The 18249-nt window shown below is 33.9% G+C and overlaps 2 protein-coding genes across 2 annotated transcripts in view; both read right to left on the bottom strand.

Moving 5' to 3' along the window:
• Positions 1 to 18249, bottom strand: part of LOC129566082 (kinesin-like protein Klp10A) — a 267051-nt gene that overhangs the window by 46674 nt on the left and 202128 nt on the right. The gene's annotated exons all lie outside the window — the stretch shown is intronic.
• Positions 1240 to 3159, bottom strand: LOC129566088 (uncharacterized). The gene is made up of 4 exons (XM_055441641.1): positions 2822 to 3159; positions 2517 to 2681; positions 2209 to 2451; positions 1240 to 2112 (listed from the first exon to the last, which is right to left on the bottom strand). The coding sequence occupies exons 1-4, from the start codon at positions 2855 to 2857 to the stop codon at positions 1993 to 1995; spliced, it is 564 nt and encodes a 187-aa protein (XP_055297616.1). The 5' UTR covers positions 2858 to 3159; the 3' UTR covers positions 1240 to 1992.

Here is an 18249-nt window from a genome sequence, read left to right as displayed (position 1 = left end):
ATGAGCGTGGCGATTAAGAACGTTATGTTTACTACATGGAAATATAGTTCCCATCGACTTACAAATTTGTCATAACTATAATAATTACTTGTAACCAATCCGAAACAAACAATTCCCAAAATCTATGTGTGAAAAAGTATTATAAGTCATAGACCAAAAAAAAGGAATAAAAATTTGTCAACGTTACGTACGATATGAATGATTTTCAAAAGTCCTTTCAGTGATATCATATATTTCATGCCCATTTTTGCTTTTTAGATTGTATGCTCTTGTAGATAAAAACTGGAAAAATACAAATTTAAATTCATTACTCATTAAATGTGTAAAAAGTTGAATAATCCTTGAATTAAATCGTTATAATTAAAACTTTAAGAAAATTGGAAGCAACTGAAATCTAAACAAAAATTCAATAGTAAGTCCTATTCAAATAACGTGTTATCTTAAATCGCGTCGTATAAACGAGAAGCACAATGAATCCATCGAGAATGTGAAAAATTTTAAATTATGCAAAGTATTCGATAGAGAAAGCAGTACCAATCAGCATGCGACTACCGAAAATGTTACCCTCTTGTTTTGATTGGATTAAAAGAACGTAGAATTGAAAACTGCTCTTGATCCCGTGTAAGGATTGTTTGCCGTTAAATTTTCTACCTGATTGATCTCTAATTGTTCCGTTGTGAAAAGAAATTTTTGTTAGCAGTAGCAAAATAGAAAACCAACGCACAAGCATACGGTATCTATGTTGGCCAGCTGCTCATCGGAGAAAAGGTTCAATTTTTTACGTCTCATTCGCACTGTTTATCGATAGTTGAAATTGCTTTCAGATCGTTCTATTTATTGGGAAATCGTAATTTCAAATGGATTGCCTTTTCATTGAATGTAATTGATGGTTTTGGTTACAGCAGACGACACATTCTATTTACCTTTGCTACCATTACCAAAATTGACAGTTTGAAATGGCCGAAATGTGTTTAACCATAAATTATATGGATATTTATAAGGAATGTCTGCTTTTATGAACCGCTCCTTTCGAACATATTGAAACTAGACTTTGATGTTTCTAAAATGACATTCAATTTTAAACGTCTGCCTTATCAATTATAAAGTCAAAAATTGGGTTAATCCATCATAGTCCTGAATCCTTTGCATTACTTTGTATTTGATACTTCACTTATTCCACTTACCAAACTTTCAGAAAATTTACAACTTATTTTTCATTTTCAATTAAAACACTTTGAATTTGTTTCAAACTGGTTTATTTCTTATTTTCAATTTAACCGAGCACTTTGAAGACAAAACAATAAATGAGCTTCATATTTACTTTGTAACTATTTAAATACACTCATCGAATTTTAATGAACCATATTAAATGTGTTGAAAGGAAATAAAAATTCTACGAATAATCTGGTTTTTATCGCTTTTTTCGCAATGACGTTTTCGAAAATTCAATGATTTATAGATAAAAGGCTTGATTATGAATATGGCATTTATGCATATGCAAAACGCTTGAATACAGTTCACAATGGTGTGCCCGTAAATAAAATATTCCTACGTATAATACGATTAATTTCTTGAATATCCGACAATTCGCTTTTAAGATGTAAAAATGAAAACGGTTCTGGATAAGAATTACATTTTGCGATACTTTATCGTTTTGGCTTCTCAATTTGATATGCTTTATTTGTTCATATTTCGCAACGTATCGCAATGCTAATAATTTGAGGCCTATGGGCTTGAGTTTAACTTAAATAAACTTTAACTTGATTGAGTTAAACTTAAATAAATGCAAAGACTCATGCATTTTTCGACTATTTTTTTTTTTGAATAATATGATGTTTACTGAAAAAAATCATTTTAAGTGACTTAAATCCTTATAACTGTTCGTTATGTATCTGCTACTATTACGATTTTGGTTGTTGTTTCCGAGATGCGATACATTTCGAATGGATTCTGCTGCTGCGACACAAAAGTACTACACCATGAATTCACTGTTTATATGAAAGCTTGTTTTGGCGATAAGTCCGTCATTATGACCACTTGATCTTGATTGTTTGATTTCGGCTTCAACGAACTTGAACACAAATAGAGTAACGCATTCACTAAACCAGTCAACTGAAATGATAAAGAAGAAGAATTTAAATACTTTAAAAACTTGCAATTCACGACATTAAATTCCTAATTCACTATTAAAATCACAAGAACTCTTACGCCAGCCAATGTGTACGCATCATAAACGGAATTTCTTTTGTATTTATTGGTAAATGTGTCCACTGGACTGGGTCCGGCTACTTTGTTGAAATATTTGCCAAATTTTTGCAGCTTTTGTTCGAAATAACTTTGTTCGCCAATGTCTTTGTTCAATACGTTTTCTTTATCACCATTGATTGTAATCAGCAGGCAAATGGAAGCGACAAAGAGGCAAATCGCAGCAAATGAATCGTGAATGCGTTCCTAAGCAACACAAAAAGAAATTATTGGCTTTGATTTTTCGTTTCATATAAAGTCGAATCACTTACATCACTTTTTCCGGAGTTGACACGTCTCATTGTCAACAATAAAATGGTGGTACTGATCAAAAATGCAGCCGTGATTATGTGGAACATTAGCTCCCATCCCGATGAAATGGACTGAAGTTGGAGGAAGCAGCGGTAGTTGATGTAAACACATAACGAACCCAAAATCTGTTTGAATGATAGAATTTGATTTGTTACAACACGTTTGGCAATTTCAGTTTGAACAATTATTGATAGAAACATTTTTCTGATTGAAAAAAAAACAAAAAAAATCTTTTCAATCCAAAAACTTTGTCACAAGCACGTACAATTTGGAGATATTTAGCAAAGTAATAGCCACACATGTTTAGAACTGGAACGAATACGTTGAATAAAATTCAATTTATTTTACAAGTCAATAATGAAACACGTAACTATCAACTGACTGTCAACGACTGAGCGCTTCCAAATGACTAGACCGCAGTTTTATATTCAAACTGTCATTACCTCATAATTTGCAATAATTGTTGGTTCTATAGAAACCGAAACATGTCTGTTCCAATGATAAGCCAATGAATTTTTGCAGCGCAAGCATCGCAGCGTATTACATTACCGTTTCTTTCTTTGTTTACATTAATTTAGTTATTGGTGCTTCATTTCTTTAGCGTTCGAGTATATAAACGAATCGCTTGGTTGTGTTTTTCTATACAGATAAATCGATAAGACGCATCGAGTCTGTATCGGATCAGGCTTTGTTTTTTTTTTAAAAAAAAAGCAAAATATCAAAATATGATGAATAAATTTCGTATGACTCAAGCCCTTACCAGAAATATGTGTTGAAGACTAAATACACAAATGTAATCAGTTGTTTATAATCGATATTTTTTTTGGTTCGATTATGTTTGGTTTCGACTGCGATTCACCGCAATCATTTTCTGGGAATTTTTCGTCGTTCCATCAGAACTTATTGTCGCGGTTCGAAACTCATTTAATTATACTTTTACAAATTCAGTTTATGCGACGGTATAATATTCAGGCATACATTCTCTTGTGCGAAAGGTTCTGTGCTATGTCGAATACAGATTTTGTTGATAAAATAATCTATAAATAACTCCGAATCATTTAAACAACATTTTATGACGCTGCTCTAGTCTTAGTAATTGAACTGTGACTCATAATTGACTTTAAGGCTCTGAATGAGTTCTGATTTGAACATATGGTGAAATTTAAACAAATCGATTTGATAAACTCACTTCGTTCAATTGAATTTGACTTATTTGGAAATTTCTCAAGAATTTTGACCAGCCGTTGGGTAAACATAATTGTTTTTAACTCGATTTGCTAGTGTGAACTCATCTTATTTGATGAATTGTTTCAAAAAAACTTTCTTTTTCCTCTTCTGTGAATATGATTTTGATTAGTTTGCATAGCACCACATTATGATGAAGATGCGATAATGTGGTGCTATGCATACTCATCACACAACAATCTTCGTGGAGAGCAAGCACATTCAAAAATTCTTCTGTAAACCAAATTCAAAAACTATTTCCTTTGCAACACCATATTCGGTTTGTTCTTCGAAATTGTGTGAATATTTCAACTGTCACATCAGAATCGTGTGTGGCAATTCACCTATTAAATCATTTTCATTGATGTTATCCTCCGTACTGACCGCATATTTCACTGAAAATGTGTCCTTTCTGCCAACTTTCTACCATTTCACTCCATTCGCATGGCTTCGCTGGCGTGTGTTTTATGTTTATTTCTTTTTAATCGCTCCTTGTCATTGTCGATCCTACTTAATATTCTGTGGTTGTGTTGGACGGTTTTGGTCATACCGGAATACCAAGCAGCACAATTTCATAAGCTGATGGCCGCCATGTATGTCGGTTCGATAAAGGACAATGTTTTTGGTATTCAACGGTAACGCAATTGCGTTTTCATAGCAGTCCAACGGAGTTTTTTTCTTTCATACCACACACACTCTCATGGTCATGTACGTGAAAAGGATGAAAAAGAATTCGGCAAGAATATATTTTAGCGAAAGAGAGAGAGAGAGAGAGAAAACACTTCAAAAATAGAGGACAAAACACATTCGTAGCTCGATGCTGAGCATACAAAATGATAGACAAACCTATGATATTATCATGTATTATAACAATGGTGACAAGAATACATAAACAGAGTTATCTCAATCAGTTGAAAATTTATTCAATGTTGGAAATAGGACATTTCTTTTGGCGAATTTGTTTCAGCTCTGCACTGGAACATATCATTTAGAAGATGCTTCGTGACCATACTCGAAGCGTCTTCATAATTTTCGTTGAAAAAAACACCCAACAACAACATTGTATACGATTTTTCATGTGTCTTTCGAGAATCGTTTCAAAAGATAAATGATTTGACTAGGGGAAATGAGTTGGATATTTATTTTTCGCTTAGTTCCAAACTCCAGTGTTCTACGAGCACTAAATGGATTCAGTCAAAATGTACAAAGGAAACAAGTTCTAGTGAAGTCCGGGTTTCATCATCATCATCGACAACGACAGCACATCTTCAGTGGATCAGGAAATCGTCGAAAGACAATCAAGTTATAGCGTGTAATCCACATTTTTACAAACGTTTTATCTTCCTCATTCGCCGGGATTATGCGATAAAAAGCCATGCACAAACTATTTATTTTCATGAATAGAAAATGGTGTTCACGATACGCGCGCAACGATACAATCATGTTTCACCGTCATCGTGTATTCAAAATGAAATGGCAATTTTCATTTTAAGTCAAGTTCACTCCTAATTCCGAGTGTATATGCGAACGATTCAGCTCAACTTTATCGTTCCGTCAGCTCCCCTCCAAACGGAAAACAAACGGCATGCAATTTTCATTTTGAAACTTTTATCACTGCATTTGGCTTTTTGTGCATTGTTGGGGTTGAAATGTTGTGTTTTTTTCCGCCTTAAATTCGAAATGGTAAAAGTACGTGAATAAAATGCCAAAATAGTCGGTTATTTGGGATTTAATTCCACATTTAAACACATTCGTTCTGTTTTCATTGTCATTTGTTCTTGACGACTTTGTGGGGGCGGATTGTCAAGTTAGATATAGAAATGCAATTTAACTAAAATAACCTTTCTCTTTACACTTACGCACGGTTGTTATTAGCAAGTGAGGAAATGACAGCGTCGACATAAAATTGCTTCACTGATCAAAAAGGGTAGATAAAAAAACGGTAAGATCAACTTCCATTAGGGAGACTTAATATTGATTTTTATCTGAAATTCCGGAGAAGTCATCGGGTTTGTGTGGGATATGAAGTGAAATTTGAAATTCGATGTCAAATTCATCCAGTTTACGGAAAAAGTGTATACAAATGCAGCTGACATACAATTTAGTCGACACCCGAAAAAAAGAAGAAGAAGAGAGAGAGGAAAAAATTGAGGTAAATAAATCCTCTTAATAACACTCTTTGCACGTCCGACATTCAATGTTGGGTTCCGAACCCAAAATAGAAAAATATCTGAACAATGAATCAATAATAATAACTTGATCCTGTAAAACGAACCAAAAAAGGTTCAATTTTTTTTTTTGCGACAAATTTCTATCGAAAATAAACAAACAAAAACTTAACTTACAAACAAGCAAACAAAAAAGGAGCGAAAAAAAGTCTTTCTTCGTCATTCGAAAATGGGAGGAAGAACAAAGTGCTGGAAACAATGCATTTTGAGATGAAATGAGAAAATTTTTAACGTTGTGCTAAAATTCATCGTTTCCATTTTTTTTTCGTTGGCTGGTGACGGTATGAAGTAGAAAAACGAGACGTCAGTAGTTTTTTTCATCTTCGTTTTTGTTCCGCTTTGTAATGTCGCCCATGAATGGCATTAACAAAGCGATAATGCCCGCATTTGAGAAGTTTTCTGGTGCTATTTGTGCATTTCAATTTGTGCTTCACACCTTAAAAAAAATGCAATGTCGCTGCCCTGTGCTACCCGAGAGAAAGAGCGAGCGAATGAAAGAAATGAACAAAGTTTCAACAGCAATAGTAACACAATGTGTGAAAAGGAAACGAAACGTAAAGCGACAATTCAACAATTACACCATAAGCAAAGGTATTTGCCACTTCTGTGTTCGGACAAATAGCAACGAACGAACGTGAAAAAAACACATTTCATGAAATCATGTACACACACAGTTATAGTTATAAGCTGGTCTGGAATCAGGAGATTATAATTATTTACACGCGACAGATGAAAAACCATTTCGGATTTAAAACAGCATTTTTATACACGTATAGCCGAATGGGCAACATCAGCAGCGCCGTGCCAGCTTTAAAAAATATGTTTTGAGCTCAGTTTGGTGTGTATACGTGCGCAGGGTGTCATAAGTTGTGTTCCTTTGTTCTATGCGAAAAAAAAATTGTAATTTCTTTGAATAAAAATCCAGAGTGTGAGTTGTTGCGAGCTCGTTTGATTGTGTCACGATGGCATTATTTTGGTTTTTATGCCAGCGGATTATGTCATAAATGCGATTTTCATGCGATACATGGTGTTACTTTAATGCCTGCTCCTGTGTGTGTGTGTGTGTCCCTCTTTCATGTCATATTCAGCGAATTTTCAGCTCGCTTGTTTTTCCCCGTTAAGTCGATTGACTGCGACATTATAGTATCGGATTAATCAACGCAAATCTCCGCCGATTTCAACTGTATCAATTGCAGAAGAGAGAGAGAGAGAGAGAGAGAGAGAGAGAGAGAAAAAAAATTGTGTAATTGCTACATCAAACTCATTCGCTCTTGATCCCCATACAAAATTCGCGTACACACGACAACAAACAAAAAAAGTAGAAGACGTGAAACACACATGCCTATTATCTCTGTGCCATTCGATAAGCTTATGCAGCAGACCGTTCGAGACATGATGTGCGATACATACACATTGAATCCTTGTATGAATAATCTACTTAAATCATCCGTTAAATAAAATCTTTGATGAACATGTATGGGGAAACAAAACACAAGAACAGATGCACTCGCCGTAGTAAAGTCAATGTTTTTGTTTTGATTCCATTTCGGCTTTGTGTGTCCTTTTCATACGCATTTCGGATGAAATTTTCCACTGCATGTTTCATTTTTGATGAGAAGAATTATTTATGACGTGCATGAAGAAAAAAAAACACCACTGCAAATGAATCGTCGTACCGTCTGGAAATTCGATCAACTACACAGTCTTGATGCGCATGAAAATGAGCACAAAAATTAAACTATCAATATTTTATGAGCATTTTCGTCAGCAATCTCATTTCACATGTGAACTGATTTACATTCGGATGAGAAATTACAAAAGAATCCCAACTCGAATCGGTTAGGGTCGGAATATTTGTGTTTATTATATTCGGACATTGTTTTGGAATATAACAACATTACCAGATGTTGAAAAATCACATTATTTATGTACATGAAATGTCATAAAAAATGGAAGTCAATTTTTTCTCTCTCGAAAAACTTGGTCTCTCTTCCATTTTTATTGAATAATAAGCATACATTTTGTCGAATAACTCGTTTGAAATCTAATAATTTTTGATATTTAGAGTTAAAACTAAGGCAGAATTTCTTCTAAGTTCACGGTTTAAAACGGAATTCGTTTTGTTTTTACTACATTTCTTCAATTTAATGCCTTTAGTTTCATGTTTTATGCGTTGAACTTATGAATTTCATGATTTTCAAGTCATGGTCCATGGTTTTAAGTATTCATTCGTCAAAATACTCTGGCTCAAGGCGTTAAAAATCCAAACCGAATCATATTTATGAAGCGCAAACGATTTGTAAAGCGAAGCGATTGACATGGATTTGGCAGTAAATATTCAATTTTGAACAGCAATTAAATTTTTTTATGGAATTATTACCAGTGCTGAATCGACTTTGAAATTACTTCGACCAATTTCAATGGATTCCAAACTGAATGTGTTATTAGCCATTCGGTAAGGCACATTTGGTACATGATGAAAGAGAAAAATCGCTTAATTCAGCTTTGTTCTCTGTTCCATCTGGCTGTTGTGTGGCTATTGTGTTACACTTCGAATCGATTGATTGACTGAATTCGTACAATTTCATGCTTTCAATTAGAAGAATTGACGAAGAGAAAGGATGCAATTAATTGGACAAATGTTCGGATGTCAACAGAATTTCACCCTAATAATAAAAAAAAAACGAAAAAAAACGTCTGCTGATCGATCCGATCTTCTTCCTCAAAGTGAATTGCCCGTCAAACAAAAGCGGAATATACATCACAAAGCATTACTGTTTGCAATGACAATCGTAGGCAATAATTTTCTGGATGGATTCGGCCGTAAGTAACTGATATCAATTCAGGTCGATCGATGTAATCGCCAACAATGGCTTAAATCTCATTTCAATGTGTCAAAGCGAACAAATAAAACGAGGAACGAAGAAGAAGTAGAAGAAAAAGGATGAGAATCAATTGAAGCAAACAATATTCTGATATGTCATTCGTTTATGTGCAAATGCGTCAGTTTGAAACTTGCTATTCAAGCTTGAGCTCAATAAATTAAAAACTGAGCCGTTTAAAATTGTTTTTCTGAATGAAATCTCTCCTTTTCACAATTCATTTTCCTCCTTTTTTTCGCTTGGCATTCGGTGCTGCTGCGTGTTGCCATTATTTTATGTTGCATTGTCGATGCAGTTTTGTTTAGTCATAGACACATATTATTCGTCTAAATGATGCATTTAAAGGAAATTGGACACAAAAAAAATCATTTGATTTGATTCCTTTGTGTTTGTTGCTCAAACACACACGTTCAAATAGAGGCCGTGCATTGCATAAAATCCGATGGACAAAAGAATCACTCACGGAAGACTTTGTGTGAGTGTGTGTGAGTGAGTGAGTGTGCTTCTTCTATTTCACAGTTGTTTTGTTGCATTTGTTTCATTTCTATTCACTGTTCCACATTTCTGAAGGTGTTCGGTCTGCTATTCACAACGATCTAAACCGTTCAATGCGCACGGAAATTTGTCAAATGCCTCAAACAATTCGTGCGTTGTTTCTTTTTGTCGTTCGCATTTCGACGGAATGTGTGAAGAGATAAAGGTAAAATTGACCGAAAACAATGAAGATTGTCGCAATAAATGGTTATAATTTTAGTTTATTGAAATATTGTAAACAAAAAGTTGGCTTGAAAATTGATCGAAAGTGCAAATAAAAAAAAAAAAAGAAGAAACAGAAAGACTCATGCTGCGTTGACAATTCGAGATGGGAACAAGCAAACCAACAATAGATCCTGAGAGAAACCCACACACATACTGTGAACGCAACACTAGCCATAATCAATCGTCTTCGTTTTTTTCTTTTTTCTTGAATGATGAAATTTTTGTCAATAGAACATGCCAGAATGTCTGCCTTGTCTCAGGAAATACTTTTGTAGAAGAAAAAAATGCTCAATGCGTGACAATCGAAATATGAGAATCAATTTTTTTTTTTTGAAAAATTGTGGCCATTTGACCACGGATAAAGAACGATTACATGTCATTTTTTCTCTTAAATTTTGGAGATTAGTTTTAATATTGTTAATCATTTATCACGTTATATGTGACTATGTTCTAATCGACCGCCTTGAATTTTTTTCTAATCCAAAGCCTCCGATTCAATCACATTATAATATTGAATTTCAGTTCCTACTGATCAACGAAGTGTTGTCCATCGAGAAAAAAACACATTCTCCATTTAAAAAAAATGACGATAATAAAAAATCATGTTTCAAATTTCGTTCAGCCGCATCCAAGCATCGAATTATAATTTCTTTATCTATTTCCTCACACATTTGTGTCACTTTGAGCATTCATTTGCTGCTGAGCCGATGTGTGATTTCAAAGGGATGCGGTCTTTTTTTGTGCATTCAACTTGCTTTATTTCTATTTGTTCACAAAAAATATATTCAATAGAATTTTACCGATTCTCTGATGCCATTATGTCTCCTTAGTCGAATCAACTAATGGTTATTATTTATTGTGCTGCATCGAACAAATACACAATGCGAAACAAACAATTTTCTGAAGGCTCATAAGTACAAGCACACATAAAAGTAACAACAGGAAAAAAAGTGCATTGAAACAAAACAAAAAACTCGGTAAAAAGTTGGAATAATGGAAAAATAAAATTGAAATGTGAAGAAAATGTAGAACATTGAATTCGGATCAACCGCCACAAAACATGCGCTTTTTTCCGTGCGTTTTCATTTCACATCGTTGTATACTGCACTGTATCCCGAGATTTATTTAGTTAGTTACAATTATGTTTGTTTTTTTTATTGTTTTGTGAAATAATAGTTTTGTTTATTTTTTTTCTCTCTCTCTCTATCTCTTTTGTGTGTATTCATTTTGATTTCAATTGAAATAGACAAAATCGTCCGATATTCGGTATTAAATGCCAGAGATATAGAGAAATGGATTTAAAAAAAAATAACGTATTGATGAGACTTTACATTGCATAAACTAATATTGAACCAGATTCGTTTCCAAACATAAAGAATTATTTATAATTCAACGCAGAGAATTTTATTCGAAATGTGTAACAGAGAGATTGAAGCGCAGAGATAAACCATTGGAATGGAAACAAGAATGTGAGCACAAATGCAAATAGAAACCCATAACGAGTCATTTGAGCGAGAGACGAATGGAAAAAAAATTGCACACATTTCCCGTGATATTTGCTCTAAACAAATAGATAAAACGGTTTTACTGCGCAATAAGAGATCAGCTGCTGTTTTTTTTTATCCATCTACGGTTTTATCATTCGACATTTTTCAATCAATCATCTGGCTAATGAGTTTGAAGATACAAATTGGGCTGTCTGTAGCTATAGCCAGAGAAAAAAGGATTGTAGTGTGTAACTAATTGCCGGGATATATTGTGTGACGTATCAAAATCAAGCGCTTACGATCAACACATATGACTGAGGGGGATTATTTCTACTGTATTCAACCGAATGCTTTGAACTAAAAACTGACTACCTCAATCCATATTTCGTCTAACCTACATTGTTATTTTTATATATGCAAATACCCCCAATGTATGTGTATCGTTTTAACAACATTTTTTACCTTGCACTGTGATGGTGTTATTGGCTGATATGGGTCGATTTCCCAGGTAAACGTGAACTCAACACGAGCCCACCGCGCGATTTTATAAAGCCAAGTCAACCTGAAATACGATTTTTATTCAGGTTGAACATTACCTTTCCGAATATTTTCGACACGATACACACATACACACACATTTTTTTTTCAGATGAAATTCCAATCAACATCGATCAAACTCCTGCTTGAATATCTATAAATGGTATCGTACTCCTTGCTAAACTGCTATTATAAACCTTCAACAAAAGAAAATAAACTGATTTCGTTCACTTCAAAAGCGATTTTTTTTTCTTTCTTTCACTGCGGCAATCATATAACAATCGCATTGTAGAATTTATAAGACGGCTCAAGTGCGTGCCTACCGACATTTCCATCGAAATCACGATTTCGATACATTTCGCTACTTTTTATAAACCAATATCGAGAATTATGAGCAAATACATCGATTCAATATTGATTTTAAGCATTGATACCATTGAGTTTTTATGATTTTATGAAAAAAATTTTAGCACTGCATGAAATGTAAAGCTATTTGATGTGTTCGTTTTTTTTAATGTTCAGACACGATATCTCGTGAACGCTTTGGTCGATTTCGTTCAAATTTTGGATGTAGGTCCCAAAGAAATTGCATATGATGATGTCAGTCAATATTGCGATGTCATCACACGTACGAAAGGATTGAGTATATTTTTGATATATTTTTTATTCAGTTGGTATATATATAAAATGGCTTTCTCGTTTTGAATCAGCTATTTTTTTTTAAATTCAATAAATGAATTCATTTTTTTGCTCATTTTAATATTTACATTGATGAAATATATACAAGAAAGAGTAAAAATAAGATATTTTATCCCAGCAATTAACCCAAATATTCAAGCATCTTATAAATTTTGTACAAAAATAATCCATGTGAATTTGAAGTAAATTATAATGAAACCAGTCGAAAACAAAACAAAATAGAGATTCCAAACATAGTTGACAGAGACATTGTCATCAGTCGATTGTGAATGGGTTAAATGGATCAATGCGTCATTACATTTGTGTAATACGCTTTAAAATATAAAACTCTTTGTACTGTTGGTGAAATTGTCATTTTCTTTGAGCGATTTGTTTGATCAACGTCAACCAGTCGAGGTGAAATTTTTTCAGTCGACATGAAAAACTTTTATATTACAATTTTCATTACATCTTCCATCATTGTAAGTTAATATTCAATTTAAAATCATTTTAAACTTCTCTAAATATATGATTGAAACTAATTGATTTGGGCGACAATATGAAAAACAATCTGTATAAATTAATATCACAAAAGTGCAGCTCCAGTATTATGGACTGAAGGGAAAAAAATCGAATGGCTATCTAGAATTTCTCGTGGCTTTGCTTACGTTTGTGTTGATGCCCCCTGATTGAGCTATAAAGCTACATTATAATTGTTGTTTCTAAATTCTCTTTTCATTCTATTAACTCCGTTAGGTTTTAATGACAGGATATGCGAATGCGGCTGTTACATGTGCTGTTGTGCTTTGTCCTATTGGTACAAAATGTGTACAAACCGGGAATAGAGCAAAATGCGTACCAAATCCAAAGCCAATAAAAGTATGCAACCTAGATTGTATGAAAGGTTTCAAATGTGTCGTTCATGATAACAGTGGTCCACGTTGCGTTAAACAGTAAACATTATCATGTTATATATCAAATAAAGAGTGACGTCATCCGGCCAATCGCATACCTTTAAAACAATCATACTATACGACTTAAAACTAGTACTTGAAAGTGTTATTCAAAAATTAAACACAATAGTTTGATTGTCTTTAATTTTTTGCTTAGTACATACATAGTACGTGAATATTCAAAAATTTATTGCTATATAACTTTGAAAATAAATGTTTGAATTAATTTTTCATGAATATTGTTTTTTGTTGCATACTAAACTATCACAGTAGCACTATACATAGATTCACATTTTGTGAATAATTTACACACTTCATTCTATGCACACAGGGTTCATAAAGGGTGTAAATACATCACCATGAAATCTACTGGTTATTATTGTCATTTTTGTGTAGGTGTAGAAGTGTACGATGACAAATACATGGTTTGATTTCAGTTGAATAAAGAAAAAAGAAAGATAGAGTGTTCATTGTTTTTACCTCATCCCCATTTGTTTGTGTTTTTGATTCAATTTGTTTTCGATTTCTGCAATTTCTCCAAATGATGTCAACGACAATGATGATGTCAGACAGTATTGCGATGTTATCCCACACGCGAAAGGCTTGCGTTTATTTTCGTTATATCATTTGTTCAGCTGATATAAGCCATTTCATGCTTTCTCATTTCGAATGTGCACGAATTAGCCAATAGCCATTTCGATGAAAGTTACAAATGAGTCACGCGAATTCATTTTTTTGCAATCCTATATATATTCAATTGGAAAAAAGATATAAGAAAAATAGTAAGAATACGTGATTTCATTACATCTATATTGTAAAGAAGATTTGTATATCATAGATGTGTATATTTACTCTTAGATTTTAGAAAATTATTACACTGAACTGTGTGAGCCACAATGCGGAAATTTCAACTTTAAAAAATCAAATTAAATGTCCATAAATACACAGATTTATATCAATGGTAACAACATCGAAACTTCATGCAGAATAAAGTGCGAACTTTCTTCGGGGCGAACGGTTTTGTGATGATTAGTTTTTATTTTGAATATTAAGGTGAAAAACGAATTTATAGACATTTATCGCAAAATTCAAAAACATACATTAAATAAATGACGTACTTATCATTCAAAGTATCGACTTATGAATGTATTTTGTTAGCGAGTATCACTTACTTCAGTGAGGTGAGCATTAGAATGGAATGTAGCAATGAAATGCTTTTGTTGAACGAGCATTTATTTCGTATTTCACGTTTGTTGATATAATGAAACACTTACCAAATGGGTGAAATGAGCGAGATGCGTGTTCTAAAATCACCCTTCGGGCTATTACTATATCTATTTCGGGAAATTCAAATTGTGAACGCAATTGAGAGAATACACACAAACAGCACGGTGTTCAGTAAATTTTCCGGAAATTTGTTGTTAAGCTGGGATGGATGCAAGTTGGACAATTTACAACTCCAAATCTCTCTCTCTCTCTCTCTCTTCCCCTCACTTTCACACATTCTCACTCATTCTCTATCTCTCACCCAGTCGTTCTCTCTTTCACTCGCATCGTTATAGATTTTTGCTCACACCAAATCTGTCTTTATTATCTCAGTGCCAGAAACTTTATTTAAATGCATGCGAAAACCTAGATGAACACCGTGTGCATGTTCAATGCACCATGAAATGTTAATTGCGAGAATAGGGGCTTTGCAATATATAATTCTGATGCTTGTCTCTTTGTGTGTTCTCCCTCTGTTTTGGCTACGCCATTTGCCAGCCAAACGAAATCGATGAGTGCAGCAAATGAGAAATGGCTGCAACTAACTAGCACCGAGCCAAGTTGTATGAGTAAACTAGACTCAACACGAAACTATTGTGTGTATTAAATTCATAGAATAAATCCCCGGAAAATAAATCAGGCTTTCGACTTTTGCACATAATATTTTCTCGTTTTCATCGACCATAATTCCAAAACGACTTAAGTTTTGCAATTGGATTCTGGACAATCAGAGTGGCTCCGGTAGCGTCGATAATAATCATAAAATGGAATGGAAAATGCATTGGAAAACAAAATGAAAATGGGTTGAACGTGAATTGTGAATATTTTGTTTAAAATTTTGAAAATCGAGATGAATTCCGATAGAATTGTGTGTATTAGACAATCGAAGTGAACAACGTGAGCTGAGCTGAGCACCTTACAATTGAAAAAGTGTAAAATGAGATCCGATGCTATTTTAACTTCGTTTCTCACACACGAATCCATACAATTCTCATTTTCTTTCTTGTCGACAACGTCTATTATTATCCGTTACCGGATGGAATATATTGTTCGACGCAACAAACATTCATATTTATATAATCGATTCGAAAAGTTTTCGGTGTTCGTATATTTTTTTCTCACTCTCTCTTGTTTCTGTACCGTTTGCGCTAGGAAAATGTGCAAAAAACGGCATTGTTATGATGCCATACAATGTAACTGGCAACGGCTGGAAATCTTTGTCTGATTGGAAGTCAGTGCAGCGAGAAGAGCATTTGAAATCGAATGTACGTTTTCAATAGCCCAATATCATAAATGAGTGTTCGAACAACAGCTTGATTATTATAAACTATATCTTTTATTTGAACTGACCAACGGCGAAGAAGAAAAGGGAATTTCGAACAATGCCAGAAATGTGTGTGTGTGTGTGTGTACGGAAATGATACAAACGGATGTGCAGCTTAACTATGAGATGGAGAAACAAGCAATTCGAATGATCTTTTCAAACAGCAGACAAATGAACACAGAAATAGAATTTCGTTTTGTATTGGGGTCGAAGACATATTGTGCTGCAGGTTATTTAGTGTATCGAACATCAAAGCAAACGGAATTAATACAATTGCATTTTACGTTCGGATCAATTATCGTTTCGACTCTAATGCAGTTTCACGGTGCAGAATTTGTGAACAATCTTGATTTATGGCTCTTTGATGCCATTTGAAATATGGACAAAATCTCCGATCAGACCAGATTGCAAATGACCTGTAGATTTCTTTTTTAATAAGCCGGAAGCCAATTCCGTTTCGACCACTTTTCTTCTTTCACCAATGAAAGCCATTGAAAGTGTATTTGGAATAAAAGGAAGTTGAACGAAGAATGTTGCTTCTATTGGAAATTTCATCTTTCTCTAGACATTTTTAACTTTTCTTTATTAAACTCTTTTCAAAAGAATCGTTTCCTTGAGTTGAAAACCTTAAACTGAATGCACAGTTTGACATTGTCATTTTTTTTACAGTTTATGACTTTTTTTTCTCATATAAAGTCTTAAATTCGTTTTAATAAAGGTGGAATTTTATTCCGGCCGAAGGGTCAAAAAGAATTTCTGGCTTGTGATATGAAAAGACAGCGGTCTTCAAAGTTTGTCACCGGTGATTTGATTGAGCATATTGAATGACGTTATTTGAAGGGAGAAAAAAGCCGTTTCACCGGTTAGATGTTCGTTTCTAATTGGCTGGTTCAAAAACAAGATCGGTCTCTGTCTATCTTTCTCTGCAAAATCAAATCTTTCATCATATGTTTCTATAGTTTTGCAAAAAAAAAACTGAGATATTTCTTTCATCGCAAAATGTTGAATCATATTATGTTACCGCGCTCTCGCGACCATGTTAAGAGATCGTCGGTGGAGAAAAAGGTTCGGTGCTGGCTTCTTTTTTCCCTCACGACGTAAATGTACATTTATTGACAGGAACATAAAATCTCGCGTTTCACTAAAAAAGAATGCAAAAAAAAACCCAAGGATATTAGCGGAACTGTGTAATTTAGTGGAAAGCTAGAGCGAATCATTGAAATTGGAATAATGGAGAAGAGAAGAAAAAAAGCAGAAACGAGGCGAAAGAATCGGTTGGTGGTCAACCCTTGTCATTATCTTTTATTATTGTGCATTCGAGTTCAAGTTTACGCGTATTTGCGTTTAATCCTGAAATTTGGCGGCTAATAAGCATCGACTCTTTGATTCGGAGGCTGTAGCATTTTTTCACTCGTTGTTGTTCTGCAAGCTGTGCATTGAATGTTAAGAGGCTTTGGGATGCTGTAACATCCTGATTTTAGATGCAGATCAGTGCCATATGCCTTCGTTTAGACCGTTGTCTGTCTCGCACAATGAAACCAAATCTCTGAACTATGTCAATCTAGGATCATTTCGATGTGGTTTCAAACCATGCACCTGCATCTCGTCACATCAATTTCAATTCAACACAAAATGAAACTTTTTTGATCCAGAAAAATTCCACATTTTTTGCTTCGATTTTGACAATATATTCAGAGTATACTGTTATAACCTTACTATCAGGCCCGTAATCAGATGTTTGCTAGAGGATGCTGAGCATATATCCCAACTGCATTAGTATTTTGGAAAAAAATTAAAAGAACAAAACGGATTGTAAGTCAAACGAAATCAACATATGGAATTAAATTCGCATCAACATGAAAAAAATGTCGCCAAAAATAGAGACATCAAAAGAAAACGAAAAAAAATTCATTCGCAATGAAAATCAATGCAGTTTGAACTTCGAACTTACTTGCTCGAAAAATATTTTTCCTTTGGCATCACCGGCAACAACGCATACAGCTTTAACCATTTTGAATGTATGTTTTTTTCCTGCTTTTTATTTGGAAAAGTCTTAGATATTTGATATGAAAACCAAAAAAAAAAAAAACTTTGCGGAAGTTATTATTTATGAATACCTTCAACTGAAGTGGTTGGAAAACTACGTCGAATTGACTTTGCCTTTTCACATTAGAACTGATCATTGTTCTAAATGAAAAAAAAGGGCTGTGTACTTTTACCACCGGTAAAAATGATAATAAATGGCTGTGACTCACGATATACGTCCGAATATTCACGTTATTACATGTTCCGTGTAAAAATATGCCGTCACACGTACCATTCCATGTGATGGAACTCAGAGAGCAGAAGTACGAA

This window comes from Sitodiplosis mosellana, unplaced genomic scaffold, assembly GCF_009176505.1.
Source record: "Sitodiplosis mosellana isolate CC-2019 unplaced genomic scaffold, AAFC_SMos_1.0 Smas_scaffold_3, whole genome shotgun sequence".
NCBI classification, from domain to species: Eukaryota; Metazoa; Arthropoda; class Insecta; order Diptera; family Cecidomyiidae; genus Sitodiplosis; species Sitodiplosis mosellana.
The sequence above is the reverse complement of the archived record's forward strand: the minus strand, read 5'-3'. Positions and strand labels throughout refer to the sequence as shown.

Coding starts and splice junctions, on each gene's coding strand:
- LOC129566088 (XM_055441641.1), bottom strand. CDS start 2,857: ATGTGTGGCTATTACTTTGCTAAATATCTCCAAATT. Junction 2,682..2,821: donor TTGCTAAATATCTCCAAATT/GTACGTGCTTGT, acceptor TCATTCAAACAG/ATTTTGGGTTCGTTATGTGT. Junction 2,452..2,516: donor TCAACTCCGGAAAAAGTGAT/GTAAGTGATTCG, acceptor TGTGTTGCTTAG/GAACGCATTCACGATTCATT.